Raw genomic sequence first — 22,500 nt, 5'->3', positions numbered from 1 at the left:
ATATCCAAGTCTCACAGAAGACGGCAGACATGCTAGTCACAACGAGAACCAGAGCAGCATGCTAGCAAGTCACAACAAGAACCAGAGCAGCATGCTAGCTAGTCACAACGTGAACCAGAGCAGCATGCAGGCTAGTCACAACGAGAACCAGAGCAGCATGCTAGCTAACCACAACGAGAACCAGAGCAGCATGCTAGCTAGTCACAATGAGAACCAGAGCAGCATGCTAGCTAACCACAACGAGAACCAGAGCAGCATGCTAGCTAGTCACAACGAGAACCAGAGCAGCATGCTAGCAAGTCACAACGAGAACCTGAGCAGCATGCTAGCTAGTCACAACGAGAACCAGAGCAGCATGCTAGCTAGTCACAACGAAAACCAGAGCAGCATGCTAGCTAGTCACAACGAGAACCAGAGCAGCATGCTAGCTAGTCACAACGAGAACCAGAGCAGCATGCTAGCTAGTCACAACGAGAACCAGAGCAGCATGCTAGCTAGTCACAACGAGAACCAGAGCAGCATGCTAGCTAGTCACAACGAGAACCAGAGCAGCATGCTAGCTAGTCACAACGAGAACCAGAGCAGCATGCTAGCTAGTCACAACGAGAACCAGAGCAGCATGCTAGCTAGTCACAACGAGAACCAGAGCAGCATGCTAGCTAGTCACAACGAGAACCAGAACAGCATGCTAGCTAGTCACAACAAGAACCAGAGCAGCATGCTAGCTAGTCACAACGAGAACCTGAGCAGTATGGACACACAAGAAGCCGTGAACTCAAGCAAGAGAAAGAACACAACTGACCAGGAGGAAATCCTTGCAACCTCTTTACCTCAGACCCCAAGTAAAAATCCACCGGGGAAAAAAGTAAAAGAGGACATTTCCATGTCTGAACTTTTCTCTGCAATCCAGTCCCTGTCTACTAAACAAGACGCCACGCTCTCCAAAGTGTCCATCCTAGAGTGGGTTACTGAAGAAACATCAAAGAAGATCAATCATTTGTCAGAAACTGTCAGTTAGCTACGCACGAATTGTGAGCGAGAACAAGGAAAAGATAACGTTCCTAGAGAATGATTTGAAGAAACTGCAATCCCCAAAAAAAAGAGCGGTGTGAAAACGTAGCTGGACTTCAAAGGTACTCTCACAGGTGGAATCTGAAAATCCAAGGTGTAAAAGAGGTAGATGAAGAGGATATAAGTGAAGCAGTCATTAATATCCTGGGAAAGGTGTCTCCGTGCATCAAATACAAGCTAAGAGACGTGATCGACGTGGTACATCGACTTGGGAAACGGAGATCTGATGGACCCCCTCGCAATATCATTTTGCGCTTAACTATGTGCCATTACAGGGACATCATCTGGAAAATGGCCGAGGGGAACACGTTTCTGGATGAGAAGAAACTCCGCATTAAAGAAGATCTGATACCGCAGGATCAGACTGCCAGGGAGACTTGAAAATGCTATTTTCATCATTTGTAATGTGTATGGATATACCTCACATGCTCCAAATAAGACCCTTTTTACCCAATTTACTAGGGCTAGGGGGCAGTATTTTGAAGTTTGTCCAAAGTAAACTACCTGTTACTCAGGCCAAAAAGCTTGGATATGCATATAATTAGTCGTTTTGGATAGAAACCACTCTGAAGTTTCTAAAGCTGTTAAAATAATGTATATGAGTATAACAGAACTGATATGGCAGGTGAAAACACAAGGAAAATACATCTAGGAAATAGGATTTTTTTTATGTGAGTGTTTTTTCATTGAAAGCCTATTGACTATATAAAGGGTTAGGGCCCAGATTGCAGTTACTATGGCTTCCACTAGATGTCAACAGTCTTTAGACATGGTTTCAGGCTTGTTTTCTGAATAATTAGACCTTTTGCTATGTGGTTTATCCTCATGAAACTCTGGGGGCAGTATTTCATTTTTGGATGAAAAACGTTCCCGTTTTAAACAAGATATTTTGTCACGAAAAGATGCTCGACTATGCATATAATTGACAGCTTTGGAAACAAAACACTCTGACGTTTCCAAAACTGCAAAGATATTGTCTGTGAGTGCCACATAACTAATGCTACAGGCGAAACCAAGATGAAATGTCATACAGGAAGGGAGCCAGATTTTTGAGGCGCTGTGTACCAATGTCTCCTTATATGGCTGTGAATGCGCAAGGAGAGAGCCTACACTTTCTGTCGTTTCCCCAAGGTGTTTGCAGCATTGTGACGTATTTGTAGGCATATCATTGGAAAATTGACCATAAGAGACTACATTTACCAGGTGTCCGCTGGGTGTCCTCTGTCGAAACTATTGCGCAATCTCCAGGTGGAGAGAAACCAAACTGCCAGGAGTGACTTATCATCGAATAGATATGTGAAAAACACCTTGAGGATTGATTAAACAACGTTTGCCATGTTTCTGTCGATATTATGGAGTTAATTTGGAAAAAAGTTGGCGTTGTTATGACTGAATTTTCGGGGTTTTTTCTCAGCCAAACGTGAAGAACAAAACGGACCGATTTCTCCTACACAAATAATATTTTTGGAAAAACTGAACATTTGCTATCTAACTGAGAGTCTCCTCATTGAAAAGATCTGAAGTTATTCAAAGGTAAACGATTTTATTTGAATGCTTTTCTTGTTTTTGTGAAAATGTTGCATGCTGAATGCCAGGCTAATGGTATGCTAGCTATCAATACCCTTACACAAATGCTTGTTTAGCTATGGTTCAAAAGCATATTTTGAAAATCTGAGATGACAGTGTTGTTAACAAAAGGCTAAGCTTGAGAGCTAATATATTTATTTCATTTCATTTGCGATTTTCATCAATAGTTAACGTTGCGTTATGCTAATGAGCTTGCAGGGATAATTACACTCCTGGATACAGGTTTTTTTCGTAGCCAAACGTGATGAACAAAACGGACCGATTTGTCCTACACAAATAATATTTTTTGAAAAACTGAACATTTGCTATCTAACTGAGTCTCCTCATTGAAAACATCTGAAGTTCTTCAAAGGTAAATGATTTTATTTGAATGCTTTTCCTGTTTTTGTGAAAATGTTGCACGCTAAATGCTACGCTAAATGCTACGCTAAATGCTACGCTAAATGCTACGCTAAATGCTATGCTAAATGCTACGCTAAATGCTACGCTAGGTATCAATACTCTTACACAAATGCTTGTTTTGCTATGGTTGAAAAGCATATTTTGAAAATCTGAGATGACAGTGTTGTTAACAAAAGGCGAAGCTTGAGAGCTAGCATATTTATTTCATTTCATTTGCGATTTTCATGAATAGTTAACGTTGCGTTATGGTAATGAGCTTGAGGCTATAAATAGGATCCCGGATCCAGGATTGCTCATCGCAACTGGTTATGGAATCAAGCAGTACTGGTTTGCGCGTGTGACTGTGTGTGCGCTCTTCATTCTTTTTCCTTTCTATTGAATACTCTATTGTCGGTTGAAATATTATCGATTATTTAGATAATTGACACCCTGAGGATTAGTTATAAACATCGTTTGACATGTTTCGAGGGAACTTTACCGGTACGTTTAGGATGCATTCATCTGCATGTTTTGACCGCCTTTGAGCCAGTGGATTGCTGAACAAAACGTGCCAACAAAACAGAGTTTTTGGGATATAAAGAGGGACTTTATCGAACAAAACAACAATTTATTGTGTAGCTGGGACCCTTTGGATTGCCAACAGAGGAAGATCTTCAAAGGTAAGTGATTTATTTTATTGCTATTTCTGACTTTGCTTGGTTGGAAAATATTTGTATGCTTTTTTAAGCAGGGCGATGTCCTAATAAGATGGTATGCTTTCGCCGTAAAGCCTTTTTTGAAATCTGACAAAGCGTCTGGATTAACAAGAAGTTCATCTTTTAACTGCTTTGGGATAGGGGCCAGCATTTTCACTTTTGGATGAAAAGCGTGTTCAGAGCAAACTACCTCCGACTCAGTCCCAGATGCTAATATATGCATATTAGTATTAGTGTTGGATAGAAAACACTCTGAAGTTTCTAAAACTGTTTGAATGATGTCTGTGAGTATAACATAACTCATATGGCAGGCAGAAAACTGAGAAGAAATCCAAACAGGAGGTGGGAAATCTGAGGTTTGTAGTTTTTCAAAGCTTGGCCTACCGAATACACATTGAGATATGGATAAAGTTGCACTTCCTATGGCTTCCACTAGATGTCAATCGTCTTTAGAAACTTGAATGAGGATTCTACTATAAAGGAGGGGCTTATGAGACCGCTTTGGTGGTCTGGCAGAGAGCCTTGGTCTCATCACGCACGCTCCCGACAGAGTTACCTCTCGTTCCAGTGCTTTTCTGAAGACAAAGGAATTCTCCGGTTGGAACATTATTGATGTGTTATGTTAAAAACATCCTAAAGATTGATTCAATACATTGTTTGGCTTGTTTCTACGACCTGTAACGGAACTGTTTGAGTTTTTGTCTGGACAAAATTCTCGCGCCTCATGAAGATGGGTTACTGGGCTGAACACGCTAACAACAAGTGGCTATTTGGACATACATGATGGACTTTATGGAACAAATCAGTCATTTATTGTCGAACTGGGATTCCTGGGAGTGCCTTCTGATGAAGATCATCAAAGGTAAGTGAATATTTATTGTGTAATTTCTAACTTTGTTGATTCCAAAATGGCAGCTATTCCTCTGGCTGTTTTTGGGTTCTGAGCGCCATTTTCAGATTATCCAGCACTCCCAGGAATCCCAGTTTGACAAAAAATGACTGATTTGTTCCATAAAGTCCATTAATTAAGGGAAGTCTATCTTTAATTATGTGAATAACAGTTGTATCTTTTTTTCAATGTTTATTATGAGTATTTCTGCAAAATCACCGGATGTTTTTGAATCAAAACATTTCTGCACGTAAGGTGCCAATGTAAACTGAGTTTTTTGGATATAAATATGCACATTATCGAAAAAAGCATACATGTATTGTGTAACATGATGTCCTATGAGTGTAATCTGATGAAGATCATCAAAGGTTAGTGATTCATTTGATCTATATTTCTGCTTTTTGTGACTCCTCCCTGGCTCTGTGTGTTTTGGACTTGGCTATGACCTAACATAATCAAGGGTAATATTCTCAGATATGAACAATTTATAACATTGAAAGAGTTCCCAATACCTTGCAGAGAGTTTATTTCTGTGATCAAAGCCATTCCCAGTGGTCTAACTACACTAATGAAAACTCATTTTAGCTTTGGTAATGATCACAAAGTTTATCCAGAACACAGATTGGAAGGCGTGGGATTACTTGAGAAATCTTGTTGTAATAAATATATAAGACACATTCTTCAAGGTGAGAATCTGTCTCACTTGTTCTTTGAATGTAAATTTGTGTCAGAATTATGGGAAAACCTTGCAAAATACTTATTTACCATTATGATCACTGCCCATGTTTTTGACATGAAGGATATAATATGTTACTATTGCAATGATAACAAGACCATTGGAATGATTGTGACTGTTTCTTTCTTGTGGCCAATAACTTTATAGACAAACAAAAATTGCAAAAATTCTATAACAAAATTACACATATTTTTGATTGAATTTAACTATTTTATTAAAATAGTGAATAACAATAAGAATAACATTTTCCTGAACCATTATAATAAGATTTTTTCAAAGTGATTACAATTGCACTAGAATTGTACATTGTTGTATTACTTTATATGTTTTGTATGTTTTGGTATTTTCTCGTTAATACCTACGTTCTGTTTCGTATGATGTAACAATGTAAATTGTTGATCTGAAATTAAAAAAAATAAATAATAATAATTACAAATAATAATAACATGTTAGTAAACCCACTACAGTCATGCAGTATCGTTAGTGTACAGCCAGTTAATTGTTACACAAGCAGGCGGACATAGGCCGAGGACGTCCTCTGGAAGTTCTCATAATTACTCTGTAAGTCTATGGAAGGGGGTGAGAACCATGAGCCTCCTAGGTTTTGTATTGAAGTCAATGTACCCAGAGGAGGACAGAAGTTACACCATGGTGCTACCCTACAGAGTGCTGCTGAGGCTACTCTAGACATTCTTTGCAAAATAGTGTGTTTTAATCAGTTATTTGGTGACGTAATTATATTTAGTTTAGTTTTATCTAAAAGTTACAGCTTTTTGAATGTTTTACAATTCACATTTTTTTATGAAATTATCTGAGGATGATAGTCCTTCCTTTCTTCCTCTGAGGAGCCTCCACTGGCGTCAGGTAAGCATCATTGAAAAATTATAAAATATTTGTAATATATGCAAGTTACCACTTCACTGTACCATTTACACCTTCTGTATCCTGTGCGTGTGACAAATAAACTTAGATTGTATTTGATATAGTGTGTGTTTGCTACATGACCTCACATTTGAATCCTTAAAGAGATGGGTTAAGAGGGTGTGAACGATGCTGAATGGGTGTAGACAAAGAAGAGCTCTCCAGTAGGTGTAGTAAAAGATTCAAGGACCATTTTCACAAAAGTTTCAAAGCAGAATTACTTTCCCATTGTTCCTCAAGCATAGTGTAGGATATACCATTTTCTAGCTCTGCGTCTCTACTCTGATCCAATGTAAAAAACACAACATCAAATGTTGCTACATAAGACCGAATCGAGGCGGTCGGTCACATGTCCTCTTTTACAGCAACGAACTGGGGAAGAGTTACAGGGGGGATGAGGAATGGGAGGAATGAGCCAATTGGAAGCTGGAGGTGATTAGGTTATAGTGAAGGTATAATAGCCAGATGGGAAATTAGCCAGGACACCAGGGTTAACGCCCCTACACTTATGATAGGTGACATGGGATCTTTGTTGACCACAGTCAGGACACCCATTTAAACGTCCCGTCCCGAAAGACGGCACCCTATGCAGGGCAATGTCCCCTTCGCTGCCCTGGACTGACCCTGCATTGTTACCCTATCTAAGTCTTGAGCCGTCTCCAATCACAATGTAAAGGGAGACTGAGCATTGAAACTGTGACTTGTTTTGAAAAAGGCCCTTAGGCTCGAAAGGTTGACAACATGAACCTTCATCAGAAATCCTTCTCTGTTTTTTACTTTGACATATTCATACTTGGATCCATACATTTGAAACTTTTTGACTCCATACTGTACATGGTGTCATAAAGAAACAAGGGACCAGGTACCTTGTAATGCTGGGCGTTGTGGTTCCTGCTGAAGGGATAAAATGCTCCAACCTGCATCCAACGACGACACAACTCTTCTGACACGTCGTCAAAGAAACCGCAAATATCAGCACCGATCTGAAAACGCACAACAGAGGACAAGACAGAACGTTACAAACACTGATACACTCACAAAAAAAAACAAAAAAAAACTCTGGAAGGCACACAGATATAGCATTTGAAACTAGCATTTGAAACTATACAGCAGGGGCTGGAATGGAATTGTTTGTCTTGTCTGATATTGGTTTCCATTTGTTAAAACAATTCAATAAGGCTAAATTGGCAGAATACATGTATGCAGTCTCTGTTTTGGTAATTGCATATGGTAAGCATAAAAGAAAATACCCAATCAATGGCCCATCCTTTGAGAGCAGTGTGTTTGGGTGTTGCTATTGTTTGATAGCAGGGCACTTTAACAGCATGCTCAATGGGAGGACATCGATCCAAATCCAAGTCTCCCTATGCCAGGGATGTGTGTGTGTGTGTGTGTGTGTGTGTGTGTGTGTGTGTGTGTGTGTGTGTGTGTGTGTGTGTGTGTGTGTGTGTAATTGAAAGAGAGAGTGAGTTTGAATGGGTGTGTGTGCCAAACAAGAATTGGAAAACCTCTTGGACAGAGTCTCTTCAGGACTGTGGTTGGCATCTCTAAGACTCCCTGTCACACCTGGAGGTGTGTGTGTGTCTGTGAGCGTGTGAGTGTTGGTTTCTCACTGACGTTTGCAATGTTACTAGTCTGAGGCCAAAGCCAAACGGCTTCTAACCATTCTAATATCTCATCAGTAAGTTTTTCTCACTTACCTGCCTCTGTCTCAGCTGTGGGAGTAAAGAACCAGCTTCCAGTCAGATAAATAGCCCAACCTGTTAAATCAATAGATGACGGTATCACGTTGAGGTACTCACGTAGGGGATTCCGAACAGGCCAAACTCCAGCATGCCAGGTATGGCCCATTTGATGTCGTTCCAGTTAGCAGCATTGTCACCCAGCCAGTGGCCGGAGTACTTCCCCACACCAGGGAAGGACGAGCGGGTCAGTATCAGGCTCCTGTTCCCCTCAAACACACGCTCTAGAGCACTACAGGGAGAGTAGGGGGAGAGGGAGGGGTGTGTAGAGAGAATGAGAGAGATAGAGAGTATCATCATAACTGCTTTACTGCTCTAATTAGCTAGCTAAATCGAACGGCTATTGATTTTCATGACAATATTATGTTCTGATGATGTTTACAAAGTGTGTCTCCTGACAATAAGGCTTTTTAATTAGCCAAGAGAGAAATAGACAGAAGAAAAAAAGTCAGGACAAAAGAGGAGTGGAGCTAGCGAGCGGTATGCTAACAGGATGAAGTGACAGAGGAGTGGAGCTAGCGAGCGGTATGCTAACAGGATGAAGTGACAGAGGAGTGGAGCTAGCGAGCGGTATGCTAACAGGATGAAGTGACAGAGGAGTGGAGCTAGCGGGCGGTATGCTAACAGGATGAGTCAGCGATGGAGGAGCCCTCTCAGAAGACAATGTAACTCAAAGAGCTGTGTCAGGATTCCCCGCTGAGACATATCTCTGTGTGTGCGTGCGGGTGGTTATGCGTGCATAGGGATTTACCTCCGAGACACAACAATCCTCATTTGACTAGCCGACCCAATGACAGCGCCCCAGGCTCTATTTTCAATGATGCTCTATTTATTTAGACAAATCATCACAACTCACCTCTGAAACATCAGGACAGTTCAGCCTCACTCAGCACATAGCAAGGCCTCTAACTCTAGACCTACATTATTTTACAGTGATAAGGATATGCTGGTGGAATTCAAGTATACAGACTAAATAGTCCATTCTATGGCAGAGCTTCAGTACAAGTTCTACACACATAGTAAGATCCCTACTCACTCTCTGGTGGCTAGAACCATGGCGTATCCATAGAGACTGTGGACATCATAGTGGTTTCCCCAGGTCTGTTTCGAGTCCATACACAGAGTCTTACTGTACAACACCCCATCCAGGATACCTGAGGAGGAGGAGGACAGAATGAGAGAGAAGTGTGGAGGATATATGTATATATTTTTTTGTCTGCAGTTTTTGATATTCAAAAAAGTTTGTGTTTCCTGTTAATTAAAAAAAAAATAGAATGTGGCTCCTTTCATCAGAGATACCAGTGTACTGATTTGGCTTAATAAACAGCCTTACTAGGAGTGAAGGGAGGGTAGTTGAGGGTAGCTGAGGGTGACTAAACAGCCTTACTAGGAGTGAAGGGAGGGTAGTTGAGGGTTACTAAACAGCCTTACTAGAAGTGAAGGGAGGGTAGTTGAGGGTAGTTGAGGGTGACTAAACAGCCTTACTAGGAGTGAAGGGAGGGTAGTTGAGTGTTACTAAACAGCCTTACTAGGAGTGAAGGGAGGGTAGTTGAGTGTTACTAAACAGCCTTACTAGGAGTGAAGGGAGGGTAGTTGAGGGTAGTTGAGGGTTACTAAACAGCCTTACTAGGAGTGAAGGGAGGGTAGTTGAGTGTTACTAAACAGCCTTACTAGGAGTGAAGGGAGGGTAGTTGAGTGTTACTAAACAGCCTTACTAGGAGTGAAGGGAGGGTAGTTGAGTGTTACTAAACAGCCTTACTAGGAGTGAAGGGAGGGTAGTTGAGGGTAGTTGAGGGTTACTAAACAGCCTTACTAGGAGTGAAGGGAGGGTAGTTGAGTGTTACTGAACAGCCTTACTAGGATTGAAGGGAGGGTAGTTGAGGGTAGTTGAGTGTTACTAAACAGCCTTACTAGGAGTGAAGGGAGGGTAGTTGAGGGTTACTAAACTGCCTTACTGGGAGGGTAGTTGAGGGTAGTTGAGGGTTACTAAACAGCCTTACTAGGTGTGAAGGGAGGGTAGTTGAGTGTTACTGAACAGCCTTACTAGGATTGAAGGGAGGGTAGTTGAGGGTAGTTGAGTGTTACTAAACAGCCTTACTAGGAGTGAAGGGAGGGTAGTTGAGGGTTACTAAACTGCCTTACTAGGAGTGAAGGGAGGGTAGTTGAGGGTAGTTGAGGGTTACTAAACAACCTTACTAGGAGTGAAGCGAGGGTAGTTGAGGGTAGTTGAGGGTTACTAAACAGCTTTACTCGGAGTGAAGGGAGGGTAGGTGAGGGTAGTTGAGGGTTACTAAACAGCTTTACTCGGAGTGAAGGGAGGGTAGTTGAGGGTAGTTGAGGGTTACTAAACAGCTTTACTAGGAGTGAAGGGAGGGTAGTTGAGGGTAGTTGAGGGTTACTAAACAACCTTACTAGGAGTAAAGGGAGGGTAGTTGAGGGTTACTAAACAGCCTTACTAGGAGTGAAGGGAGGATAGTTGAGGGTAGTTGAGGGTTACTAAACAGTTTTACTAGGAGTGAAGGGAGGGTAGTTGAGGGTAGTTGAGGGTTACTAAACAGCCTTACTTGGAGTGAAGGGAGGGGAGTTGAGGGTAGTCGAGGGCTACTAAACAGCCTTACTAGGAGTGAAGGGAGGGTAGTTGAGGGTAGTTGAGGGTTACTAAACAGCCTTACTTGGAGTGAAGGGAGGGGAGTTGAGTGTTACTAACAGCCTTACTAGGAGTGAAGGGAGGGTAGTTGAGGGTAGTGAGTGTTACTAAACAACCTTACTAGGAGTGAAGGGAGGGTAGTTGAGGGTAGTGAGTGTTACTAAACAACCTTACTAGGAGTGAAGGGAGGGTAGTTGAGATTGTTGTCATCACATCCCTTGATGGAGCCTTTCATGAAGTTAGACACTTCATTCATATCCTGTCAGGAAGAAGACAGAGTTGGGATGTGTGGATGTGGATGTCAGACTTGAACATAAATATAGTACAACCAAGCATTAGTAGAATAGACTTACAATCCACAGAGCGTCATGTTTGATTTCTTTGAATAATCTGACGTACTCATCAGTCCACCACTCTTTACAGCTGGGGTTAGTGTAGTCTGGAAACACTGCCACACCTGGCCAGACCTAGAGAGAGAGGGAAGAGAAGAGAGAAGGGTTATTGTCAAGAAACACCAACTCATCTGGACAGACCTACAGTATAGAGAGAGAAGAGAAACACTAAGTCATCTGGACAGACCTACGGTATAGAGAGAGAAGAGAGAAAAACTAAGTAATCTGGACAGACCTACTGTATGGAGAGAGGAGAAGAGAGAAACACTAAGTCATCTGGACAGACCTACAATATAGAGAGAGAAGAGAAGAGATAAACAGTAAGTCATCTGGACAGACCTACAGTATAGAGAGAGAATAGAAGAGAGAAACAGTAAGTCATCTGGACAGACCTACAGTGTAGAAAGAGAAGAGAAGAGAGAAACACTAAGTCATCTGGACAGACCTACAGAATAGAGAGAGAAGAGAAGAGAGAAACACTAAGTCATCTGGACAGACCTACAGTATAGAGAGAGAAGAGAGAAACACTAAGTCATCTGGACAGACCTACAGTATAGAGAGAGAAACACTAAGTCATCTGGACAGACCTACAGTATAGAGAGAGAAGAGAAGAGATAAACACTAAGTAGATGTAGACGTAGAGAGAGGGAGAGAAGTGGAGCAAAGGACACAGAGAAAGAGAGAGGATAGGAGGGGATAACGATGGTAGAAATGAGAGGGAAACATTTAGAGGGGAGAGAAGGACATATGAGAGAGAGGGGGGGAGAAATCGATTCTACAATATAAATATCCAGACGTGACTGTGAGTTTGAAGCCTTTGCTAATGACATGCAGCACAGAGAGCAATGATTAATCCTCAGAGAAAGAGGGGGAGGGCGTTGCATGTGTGTGTCTGTAGCAATGCATACATGTGTACATTAGGTTGAGGTCTTCGCTGACCTTGTATGACAGGGTTGTAAAGATTAAATCTCAAGATTTCTTCACTCCCCACAGTTAAACATTAGCTAGCTTTTATCCCTCCCTAATAACTTCACAACCACGAGCAGAAAGAGAACATTAATGATTTTCACACACGTTCACATAAACACACACACACACACACGTGTCCTAATTATGCCGATTTAACTCTCAAGGGAGCAGATATATAGGAACAACTTTTGGGCAGATATATGATGCCTCCAAGGTCAGGGTTAATCTAATCAAATGAAATCAAATGAAATGAAATGGTCATATGCTCTGAATACAACAGGTGTTTCACCTTACAGTGAAATGCTTACTAACGAGGCCCTAACCAAAAATGCAGTTAAAAAAAATACAGATAAGAATAAGAAATAAAAGTAATTAAAGAGCAGCAGTAAAATAACAATAGCGAGACTACATACAAGGGTGTACCGGTACAGAGTCAATGTGCGGGGTCACCGGTTAGTTGAGGTAATAAATACAGTACATGTAGATAGAGTTATTGAAGTGACTATGCATAGATGATAACAAACAGAGAGCAATGCAAATAGTTTGGGTAGCCATTTGATTAGGTGTTCAGGAGTCTTATGGATTAGGGGTAGAAGCTGTTTAGAAGCCTCTTGGACCTAGACTTGGCGCTCCGGTACCGCTTGACTTCCTCTGACACCGCCTGGTATAGAGGTCCTTCATAGCAGGAAGCTTGGCCCCAGTGCACACTACCCTCTGTAGTGCCTTGCGGTCGAAGGCTGAGCAGTTGCCATACCAGGCAGTGATGCAACAAGGGAGGATCTCTCGATGGTGCAGCTATAGAACCTTTTGAGGATCTGAGGACCCATGCCAAATCTTTTCAGTCTCCTGATGGGGAATAGGTTTTGTCGTGCCCTCTTCATGACTTTCTTGGTGTGCTTGGACCATCTTAGTCTCTTGGTGATGTAGACACCAAGGAACTTGAAGCTCTCAACCTGCTCCAATGCAGCCCAATCGAAGAGAATGGGGGCATGCTCGGTTCTCTTTTTCCTGTAGTCCTCAATCATATCCTTTGACTTGATCACGTTGAGGGAGAGGTTGTTGTCCTGGCACCACACTGCCAGGTCTCTGACCTCCTCCATATAGGCTGTCTAGTCATTGTCGGTGATCAGGCCTACCACTGTTCTGTCATCGGAAAACTTATGTTGGAGTCATGTCTGGCCGTGCAGTTATGAGAGAACAGGGAGTACAGGAGGGGACTGAGCATCCATCCCTGGGGGCCCCTGTGTTGAGGATCAGCGTGGCAGATGTGTTGTTACCGACCCTTACCACCTGAGGGTGGCCCGTCAGGAAGTCCAGGATCCAGTTACAGAGAGAGGTGTTTAGTCCCAGGGTCCTTAGCTTATTGATGAGCTTTGAGGGCACTATGGTGTTGAACGCTGAGCTGTAGTCAATGAACAGCATTCTCACTTTTGTCCATGTGGAAAAGGGCAGTGTGGAGTGCAATAGAGATTGCATCATCTGTGGATCTGTTGGGGCTGTATGCAAATTGGAGTGGGTCTAGGGTTTCTGGGATAATGGTATTGATGGTGCTGATGTGCGCTATGACCAGCCTTTCGAAGCATTTCATGGCTACAGACGTGGTCATTTAGGCAGGTTACCTTAGTGTTCTTGGGCACAGGCACTATGGAGGTCTCCTTAAAACATCCTGGTTTTACAGACTCGGAAAGCGAGAGGTTGAAAATGTCAGTGAAGACACATGCCAGTTGGTCGGCGTATCTTCGCAGTGCACGTCCTGGTAATCTGTCTGGCCCTGCGTCCTTGTGAATATTGACTTGTTTAATAACTTCTCTAGGGTAGGGGGCAGCATTTGGAATTTTGGATGAAAAGTATGCCCAAATTAAACTGCCTTCTACTCGGGCCCAGAAGATAGGATATGCACAAATGTGTAGATTTGGATAGAAAATACTCTAAAGTTTCCAAAACTGTTAAAATAATGTGAGTATAACAGAACTGATTTGTCAGGCAAAAACCTGAGAAAAATCCATTCAGGAAGTAGGAATTGTTTTTGTTGTTGTAGTTTTCTATTCAATGCCATTACAGTATCCATTGACTTAGGACTTATGCCTTCCACTAGATGTCAACAGTCTTTAGAAATAATTGTTTTAGGCTTGTATTCTGAAAAATGAGGGAGTAAGAGGAGTCTGAATGAGTGGACCCTGCCGTGTCACAGAGCTTTTTCATGCGCGAGACAGAGAGAGTGCCTTTCTTGTTTACTTTTTATATTGACAACGTTATTGTACGGGTGAAATATTATGGATCATTTAGAATAAAAACAACCTGAGGATTGAATATTAACATCGTTTGACATGTTTCTATGAACTTTACGGATACAATTTTGACATTTTGTCTGCCTGTTTCGACTGCGTTTGAGCCTTTGGGTTACTGAAGAAAACACACAAATAAAACGGAGGAGATACTTTATTGAACAAAAGGAACATTTATTGAATGAATGAATGTCTTCTGAGTGCAAACGTATGAAGATCATCAAAGGGATTAATTTTATCTATATTTCCGACTGGTGTAACTCTTCTACTTGGCTGGTTACTGTTTGTAATGATTTGTCTGCTGGGCTATATTCTCAAAAATTTGTAAGGTATGCTTTCGCCGTAAAGCATTTTAAAAATCTGACACCATGGTTGGATTCACAAGAAGTTAATCTTTAAACCTATGTTTAATAGTCGTATCTTTTCTGAATTTTTATAATTAGTATTTCTGTATTTGAATTTAGTGCTCTGCAATCTCACTGGATGTTGGCCAGGTGGGACGATAGCGTCGCTAGCGTGGTGCAATGTAAACATCTACAAGAAATACAGATGAAAACTCTCTAGGTAGATAGTGTGGTCTACAGTTAGTCATGAGATACTCTTTCTCAGGCAAGCAAAAGCTCGAGACTTCCATAGATATCGTGCACCAGCTGTTATTTACAAAAATACACAATCCGCCACCCCTTGTCTTAACAGACACCGCTGTTCTATCCTGCCGGTGTAGCGTATAACCAGCCAGCTGTATGTTGATAGTGTCGTCATTCAGCCACGTCTCCGTGAAGCATAAGATATTACAGTTTTGAATGGTAGTTTAATCTTCCACATAGCTCATCTATGTTATTGTACAGATATTGCACATTTGCTAGCAGAATAGAAGGCATTGGGGGTTTATTTGATCGCCTACAAATTCTCAGAAGGCAGCCTGCCCTCCGAACCCTTTTTCTCCGCCTCCTCTTCACGCAAATCATGGGGATCTGGGCCTGTTCCTGAGAAAGCAGTATATCGTTGGCATCGGCCTTTTCAGACTCGTTAAAAAAATGATTCTGCCAGTCCGTGGTGAGAAATCGCAGTCCTGATGTCCAGAAGTTGTAATCCATCATCTACAGGAGTTTCCATCTTTCTCGCTCCACCATATTTCTCAGTCCCTCCATCTTTCTGCATGTTTCGAGGCAGAAAGATGGAGTTACACCACTCGCTACATTACGTTCTCCCCCATTCTGTCTGTTCTCTCTCTCAATTTCTCCCATAACATCATGATATTCTATTCTCCACCTACCTCTGTCTTCCCAAACATATTCTTGAATCAGTTTTTATAAAAAAGTGATTATAAAAAAGGTTTGACCTGTTTCTGTGGACATTACGGATACTATTTGGAATTTTCGTCTTCGATGTCGTGACCGCTCGAGCCTGTGGATTTCTGAACATAACGCGCCAAACAAATGGAGGTATTTTGGATATAAAAATAATCTTTATGGAACAAAAGGAACATTTATTGTGTAACTGGGAGTCTCGTGAGCGAAAACATCAGAATTCATTTCATTGCTTTTCTAATTTTCGTGACCAAGCTACTTTGATGCTAGGTGTTCATAATGTTTTGCCTTGTGATCGATAAACTCACACAAACGCTTGAATTGCTTTCACTGTAAAGCATATGTTCAAAATCTGACATGACAGGTGGATTAACAACAACCTAAGCTTTGTTCTGCTATATTGCACTTGTGATTTCATGAATATAAACATTTTTTGTAATTTTTTTGGAATGTGGCGCTCTACAATTCAGTGGTTGTTGATGAAAATGATCCCGCTAAAGGTATCCGTGCGTCAAGAGGTTAATACCATAATAAATACCTTACCTACACCAGCTCTTAACCCTTAATACCATAATAAATACCTTACCTACACCAGCCCTTAACCCTTAGTGCCATAATAAATACCTTACCTTACCTACACCAGCCCTTAACCCTTAGTGCTATAATAAATACCTTACCTACACCAGCCCTTAACCCTTAGTGCTATAATAAATACCTTACCTAGACCAGCCCTTAACCCTTAGTGCTATAATAAATACAGTGGCTTGCGAAAGTATTCGGCCCCCTTGAACTTTGCGACCTTTTGCCACATATAGATCCTCAATGAACTTCTGGAGAGAGTTTGCTGCACTGAAAGTAAAGGGGCTGAATAATTTTGCACGGCCAATTTTTCCGTTTTTGATTTGTTAAAAAAGTTTGAAATATCCAATAAATGTCGTTCCACTTCATGATTGTGTCCCACTTGTTGTTGATTCTTCACAAAAAAATACAGTTTTACATCTTTATGTTTGAAGCCTGAAATGTGGCAAAAGGTCGCAAAGTTCAAGGGGGCCGAATACTTTCGCAAGGCACTGTACCTTACCTACGCCAGCCCTTAACCCTTAGTGCCATAATAAATAGCTGCACGTCTTTGCATGCTCCACAATGACTAGCATCCCACTATCTAGACGATTACTCATCAGCTGCCTCTATTGTGTTTATAAGCACAATCAGTGAGGCAGAACACACACACACGCACACACACACACACACACACACACACACACACACACACACACACACACACACACACACACACACACACACACACACACACACACACACACACTTGGTGTAAGTGAGATCAGTCTGTGCTAATACACGGAGCACACCGTCTGTGATGCAGGACAGTTAGAGATTAAACACGGATGTAGAATCAATGCACCTGTTTGACCTGATATTAAACCATAAATAGTGATTAGCACTGGGCCAGGTTTAATCGTGCGGGTAAAACACATCGTTAACCCATGAGATATGATCTGCTCCGTAGACATTTGTAAACGCTCTCTGTCTCTCTCTACACACATTGCCAACACAAAGTGGGATTGATCATTTCAAAACAACACTAGCCTGCCTCTCTCTCTCACACGCACTCAAGCACCCACAGACACATGCACATGCACATCACCTTCACCATCACCACCACCTCCACCACCTCCCTTCCCACCTACCTCTCCCACTATAGGTGTTTTCCCATCAGCCTCAGTGACCCAAGCGTTCTTCTGTGTTCCTCGGTCATAGGCCTCATACGGCCCGTTGATCCTCTTACTGGTGGCTATTGCCGGGTCCTGAAAGACAATAACACAGCCATTTTCTTTGGCACAACTGCACTAAACTCAACAAAAAAAACATTTTAAAATAAGCCTACTCACAACAGGCTATTATAGAGGGAATGAGCCTTGATATGTAAGAAACGTTTGGAATGGTCGCGTGCATCGCATTTTGTCATAGGGTAGACTACCGTGTCTCAGGCCTAGGCACAGGAAGGAAGATGATTTCCAATAGGCCTAGGCACAGGAAGGAAGATGGTTTCCAATAGGCCTAGGTACAGGAAGGAAGATGATTTCCAATAGGCCTAGGCACAGGAAGGAAGATGATTTCCAATAGGCCTAGGCACAGGAAGGAAGATGATTTCCAATAGGCCTAGGTACAGGAAGGAAGATGATTTCCAATAGGCCTAGGTACAGGAAGGAAGATGATTTCCAATAGGCCTAGGCACAGGAAGGAAGATGATTTCCAATAGGCCTAGGAACAGGAAGGAAGATGATTTCCAATAGGCCTAGGTACAGGAAGGAAGATGATTTCCAATAGGCCTAGGTACAGGAAGGAAGATGATTTCCAATAGGCCTAGGTACAGGAAGGAAGATGATTTCCAATAGGCCTAGGAACAGGAAGGAAGATGATTTCCAATAGGCCTAGGTACAGGAAGGAAGATGATTTCCAATAGGCCTAGGTACAGGAAGGAAGATGATTTCCAATAGGCCTAGGTACAGGAAGGAAGATGATTTCCAATAGGCCTAGGTACAGGAAGGAAGATGATTTCCAATAGGCCTAGGTACAGGAAGGAAGATGATTTCCAATAGGCCTAGGTACAGGAAGGAAGATGATTTCCAATAGGCCTAGGTACAGGAAGGAAGATGATTTCCAATAAGCCTAGGCACAGGAAGGAAGATGATTTCCAATAGGCCTATGCACAGGAAGGAAGATTATTTCCAATAGGCCTAGGTACAGGAAGGAAGATGATTTCCAATAGGCCTTGATACAGGAAGGAAGATGATTTCCAATAGGCCTAGGCACAGGAAGGTAGATGATTTCCAATAGGCCTAGGTACAGGAAGGAAGATGATTTCCAATAGGCCTAGGTACAGGAAGGAAGATGATTTCCAATAGGCCTAGGTACAGGAAGGAAGATGATTTCCAATAGGCATAGGTACAGGAAGGAAGATGATTTCCAATAGGCCTAGGCACAGGAAGGAAGATGATTTCCAATAGGCATAGGTACAGGAAGGAAGATGATTTCCAATAGGCCTAGGTACAGGAAGGAAGATGATTTCCAATAAGCCTAGGTACAGGAAGGAAGATGATTTCCAATAAGCCTAGGTACAGGAAGGAAGATGATTTCCAATAGGCCTAGGTACAGGAGTAGTCATTTTCCCCTTTCCTTTCCCTTTCATATCCCAGGACCAAATAAACCATTTTATTTTTATTTTACCTTTATTTAACTAGGCAAGTCAGTTAAGAACAAATTCTTATTTACAATAACGGCCTAGGAACAGTGGGTTAACTGCCTTGTTCAGGGGCAGAACGACAGATTTTTACATTGTCAGCTCAGAGATTAGCTCTTGCAACTTTTTGGTTACGAGTCCAACACTAACCACTAGGCTACCCTTGCCGCCCGACTATTTTCATTTTGCATTTAACTTAACTATCAACTCTATCATTTCTGGGTCAGCTTTTATGTACCTTACTGCAATTAGATTTAAATTAAAATGGGCAGAAAACTATTGCTCAAGCAATCATTTCCCTAGGACTGTCTGGGAGTGGTTATAGTGGGGAGGGGAGAACTGAAAACAAGCTGTTATTGGCAGAGAGGTTTGGAACTCTCTTTTTTATTGGTCGGTTAAACAATTTAATGCACGGTAAAAAAAAAAAACACACAAAAAAACAATAAGGCTAAAGCCCTATTCTCACGGGACTATTATTACTAGAGAACATTGGTTATGTATTTATTACCCCAGTTTGTCTCTTATTCCAGAGGATTTTTTGTTTTTAATAACGCATGTGGCGATATTCAATTAATTCGCACAAAACATATAAACAAATGTATTCACTGTGTAGGCCCTTCATACATAGGATATGCACAGCACTTCATTCAATTTATCCAATCGATTGTTGTTTTCTTGCTAAAATCGCACTGGACTAGAATTATCAAAGGACTTTGGAGTTTGCCAAAAAAAAAAACAGTAATTTATTCTGGTTAGTCAATGTCCAGATTTCAGTTTCCATTTAAGCCATCTAAACAGCAGGCTACAGTTCCCTTGCCGTGCAATAGGCCTATTTGAAGTCCTGTGTCGAATTTGTATAGCGCCTCACAATCATCACACCTAACACAGCCAGAGCACTGGCACTGCAATCAATCATCCTCTTTACCTGGTCACCAAATCTTTTCCTAACATTACTTTTTCTGCCCCCCTCCTTCTCATTATTTTCAACTCTCCTTTCGCAGCTTTGGTTTTGCTGAATTAAACTTTGACAATGTCATTTTTTTCTCTGTGACGTTGACTTCTCCTGCCCGTTTCCAAAACCCCTAAAGGTTAGGTTTATGCACTAATACCAGACAGCCTAAAACAATGAAAGAAAAACCTCAAAGTAGCCTACAGATATAAATTGCACCAGAATGATACATTTACGGATTTTTAAAGGTATTTTTTTATCTTTATTCAACCCCCGATATTTAATGACCCTAAATCCCAGCCCTTCAACCAATAGTTAAATTTTAATGACCCTAAATCCGTCTCTGCGGATATAACCACCCGGACTGCGGCTATGAGTCCACCCATGCGTCACTAACGCACGCATATATGCAAGGAGAACAAGGACGTCATGCCGGTAAATGCTTTTGCTAATAAATTAAATAATAACTCAAGTTTCTCAAAGGTAGACATAGACAACAACATAACTGTAATGACCTACGAGGGAAATGCCTGACGTATTGCCAAATCGAGGGATATGCCTGACATATTGCCAAACCGAGGGATATGCCTGACATATTGCCAAATCGAGGGATATGCCTGACATATTGCCAAATCGAGGGATATGCCTGACATATTGCCAAATCGAGGGATATGCCTGACACATTGCCAAATCGCGGGATATGCCTGACACATTGCCAAATCGAGGGATATGCCTGACATATTGCCAAATCGCGGGATATGCCTGACACATTGCCAAATCGAGGGATATGCCTGACATATTGCCAAATCGCGGGATATGCCTGACACATTGCCAAATCGAGGGATATGCCTGACATATTGCCAAATCGAGGGATATGCCTGACACATTGCCAAATCGAGGGATATGTCTGACATATTGCCAAATCGAGGGATGTGCCTGACATATTGCCAAATCGAGGGATATGCCTGACATATTGCCAAATCGAGGGATATGCCTGACATATTGCCAAATCGAGGGATATGCCTGACACATTGCCAAATCGAGGGATATGCCTGACATATTGCCAAATCGCGGTCTGCTCGGAATCCTATCTGGAGAGTTCACAAACTACATTTACAAATTGAATGCGACATGTTTTACGCCTACAATCAAATACATTAGCAACAACAAACTCATTAAAACACGCGGATTAGGCGACTTCAAACCTATAAGTAATAGCAAAGTTACAGTAGTGCCACTACTATTGAAATGTGAATATGTTTTCATTCAACAGGCACATTTGGAACTGGAGCTAACTGGAGAACCAACAAATGTTTGCAAAAACTAGTCAAGCAAATCAACTGTAGGCGGCAGGTTAGAGCGTTGGGCCAGTAACCGAAAGGTTGCTAGATCTAATCCCTGAACTGACAAGGAAAACTCTGTCGTTCTGCCCCTGAACAAGGCAGTTAACCCACTGTTCCTAGGCCGTCATTGTAAATAAGAAGTTGTTTTTAAATTACTTGCCTAGTTAAATAATATCTTTTTTTCTTTCTTTCAAAAACAGTTTGTTTCTTACCAATATAAGAATGTATTTCTGTCCCTTCTCGTGCAGGTAATCAGCGAACTGAGGGAGGTCTTTGAAGTTGACTTCATCGTAAGTGAAGTCCTTCTTATCTTCCATATAGTCAATGTCAGTGTACTGGATATCCTGGGAGAGAAGAGAAGCAGATAGAGGATAATAGTGCATTCGTTATGGCTGTAGGAGTTGAATGTTAGTGTCATAATCACACAGTATTTGTCTCAAACCACTCAAACTGTCTGCATCATTGTTTTCTATACATTTAGTCAAACCCCTCAAACTGTCTGCATCATTGTTTTCTATACATTTAGTCAAAGCCCTCAAACTGTCTGCATCATTGTTTTCCACACATTTAGTCAAAGCCAGTCACATATGATGGTCTTAGCAGCGTGGCTTAGTAAGTACATTGCCCCCTGGCATGTGTCTACTGAAGTGCAGTGCGTCTTATCTTATCTTTAATAAATCCTAACTTCAAATATGAACGCCTTACCATGACTGAAATGTTTTCCCTTAAAAGCATATGTACATCTTTAGTATGAGTGTGATGCATATAGAACAGGGGTGTAAAGTACTTAAGTAAAAATACGTTAAACTACAACCTAAGTCGTTTTTTTGTGCATCTGTATTTTAGTTTACTACTTATATTTTTTGCCAACTTTTACTTTTTACTTTTACTATATTCCTAAAGATAATAATGTGCTTTTTACTCTGCACATTTTCCCCCGACACCCCAAAAAATACTTTTGCCCCGGAAAATGGTCCAATTCACACACTTATCAAGAGATTATCCCTGGTCATCACCACTGCCTCTGATCTGGCAAACTCACTAAACACAAAACGCTTAGTTTGTAAATTGTGTCTGAGTGTCGGTGTGCCCCTGGCTATCCATCAATTAAACAATAAATAGTCCCGCCTGGTTTGCTTAATATAAGGAATTTTAAATGGTTTATACTTTTACTTTTGATACTTATTAAAGTACATTTTAGCAATTCCATTTACTTTGATACTTAAGTATATTTAAAACCAAATACTTTTAGACTTTTACTCAAGTAGTATTTTACTGGGTGACTTTATCTTTTTCTCGA

At 41.4% G+C, this 22,500-nt stretch overlaps 1 protein-coding gene across 3 annotated transcripts in view; it reads right to left on the bottom strand.

Annotated features, from left to right (window-relative positions):
• The window catches only part of si (sucrase-isomaltase), a 117,399-nt gene that overhangs the window by 59,208 nt on the left and 35,691 nt on the right, over positions 1 to 22,500 (bottom strand). For all 3 annotated transcript variants that reach the window (XM_090218929.1, XM_090218928.1, XM_090218927.1), the window contains exons 11-17: positions 21,413 to 21,544; positions 17,356 to 17,472; positions 11,044 to 11,157; positions 10,865 to 10,949; positions 9,080 to 9,197; positions 8,104 to 8,275; positions 7,168 to 7,284 (exon numbers count right to left, since the gene is read on the bottom strand). In XM_090218929.1, coding sequence (XP_090075055.1) covers positions 7,168 to 7,284; positions 8,104 to 8,275; positions 9,080 to 9,197; positions 10,865 to 10,949; positions 11,044 to 11,157; positions 17,356 to 17,472; positions 21,413 to 21,544 — 855 coding nt within the window. The remainder of the gene's footprint in view (positions 1 to 7,167; positions 7,285 to 8,103; positions 8,276 to 9,079; positions 9,198 to 10,864; positions 10,950 to 11,043; positions 11,158 to 17,355; positions 17,473 to 21,412; positions 21,545 to 22,500) is intronic.

This window comes from Oncorhynchus mykiss, chromosome 24 (genome assembly GCF_057628025.1).
Source record: "Oncorhynchus mykiss isolate SJ-2025 chromosome 24, ASM5762802v1, whole genome shotgun sequence".
In the NCBI taxonomy this organism is placed as follows: domain Eukaryota; kingdom Metazoa; phylum Chordata; class Actinopteri; order Salmoniformes; family Salmonidae; genus Oncorhynchus; species Oncorhynchus mykiss.
This window is presented reverse-complemented; position numbering and strand designations above follow the sequence as displayed.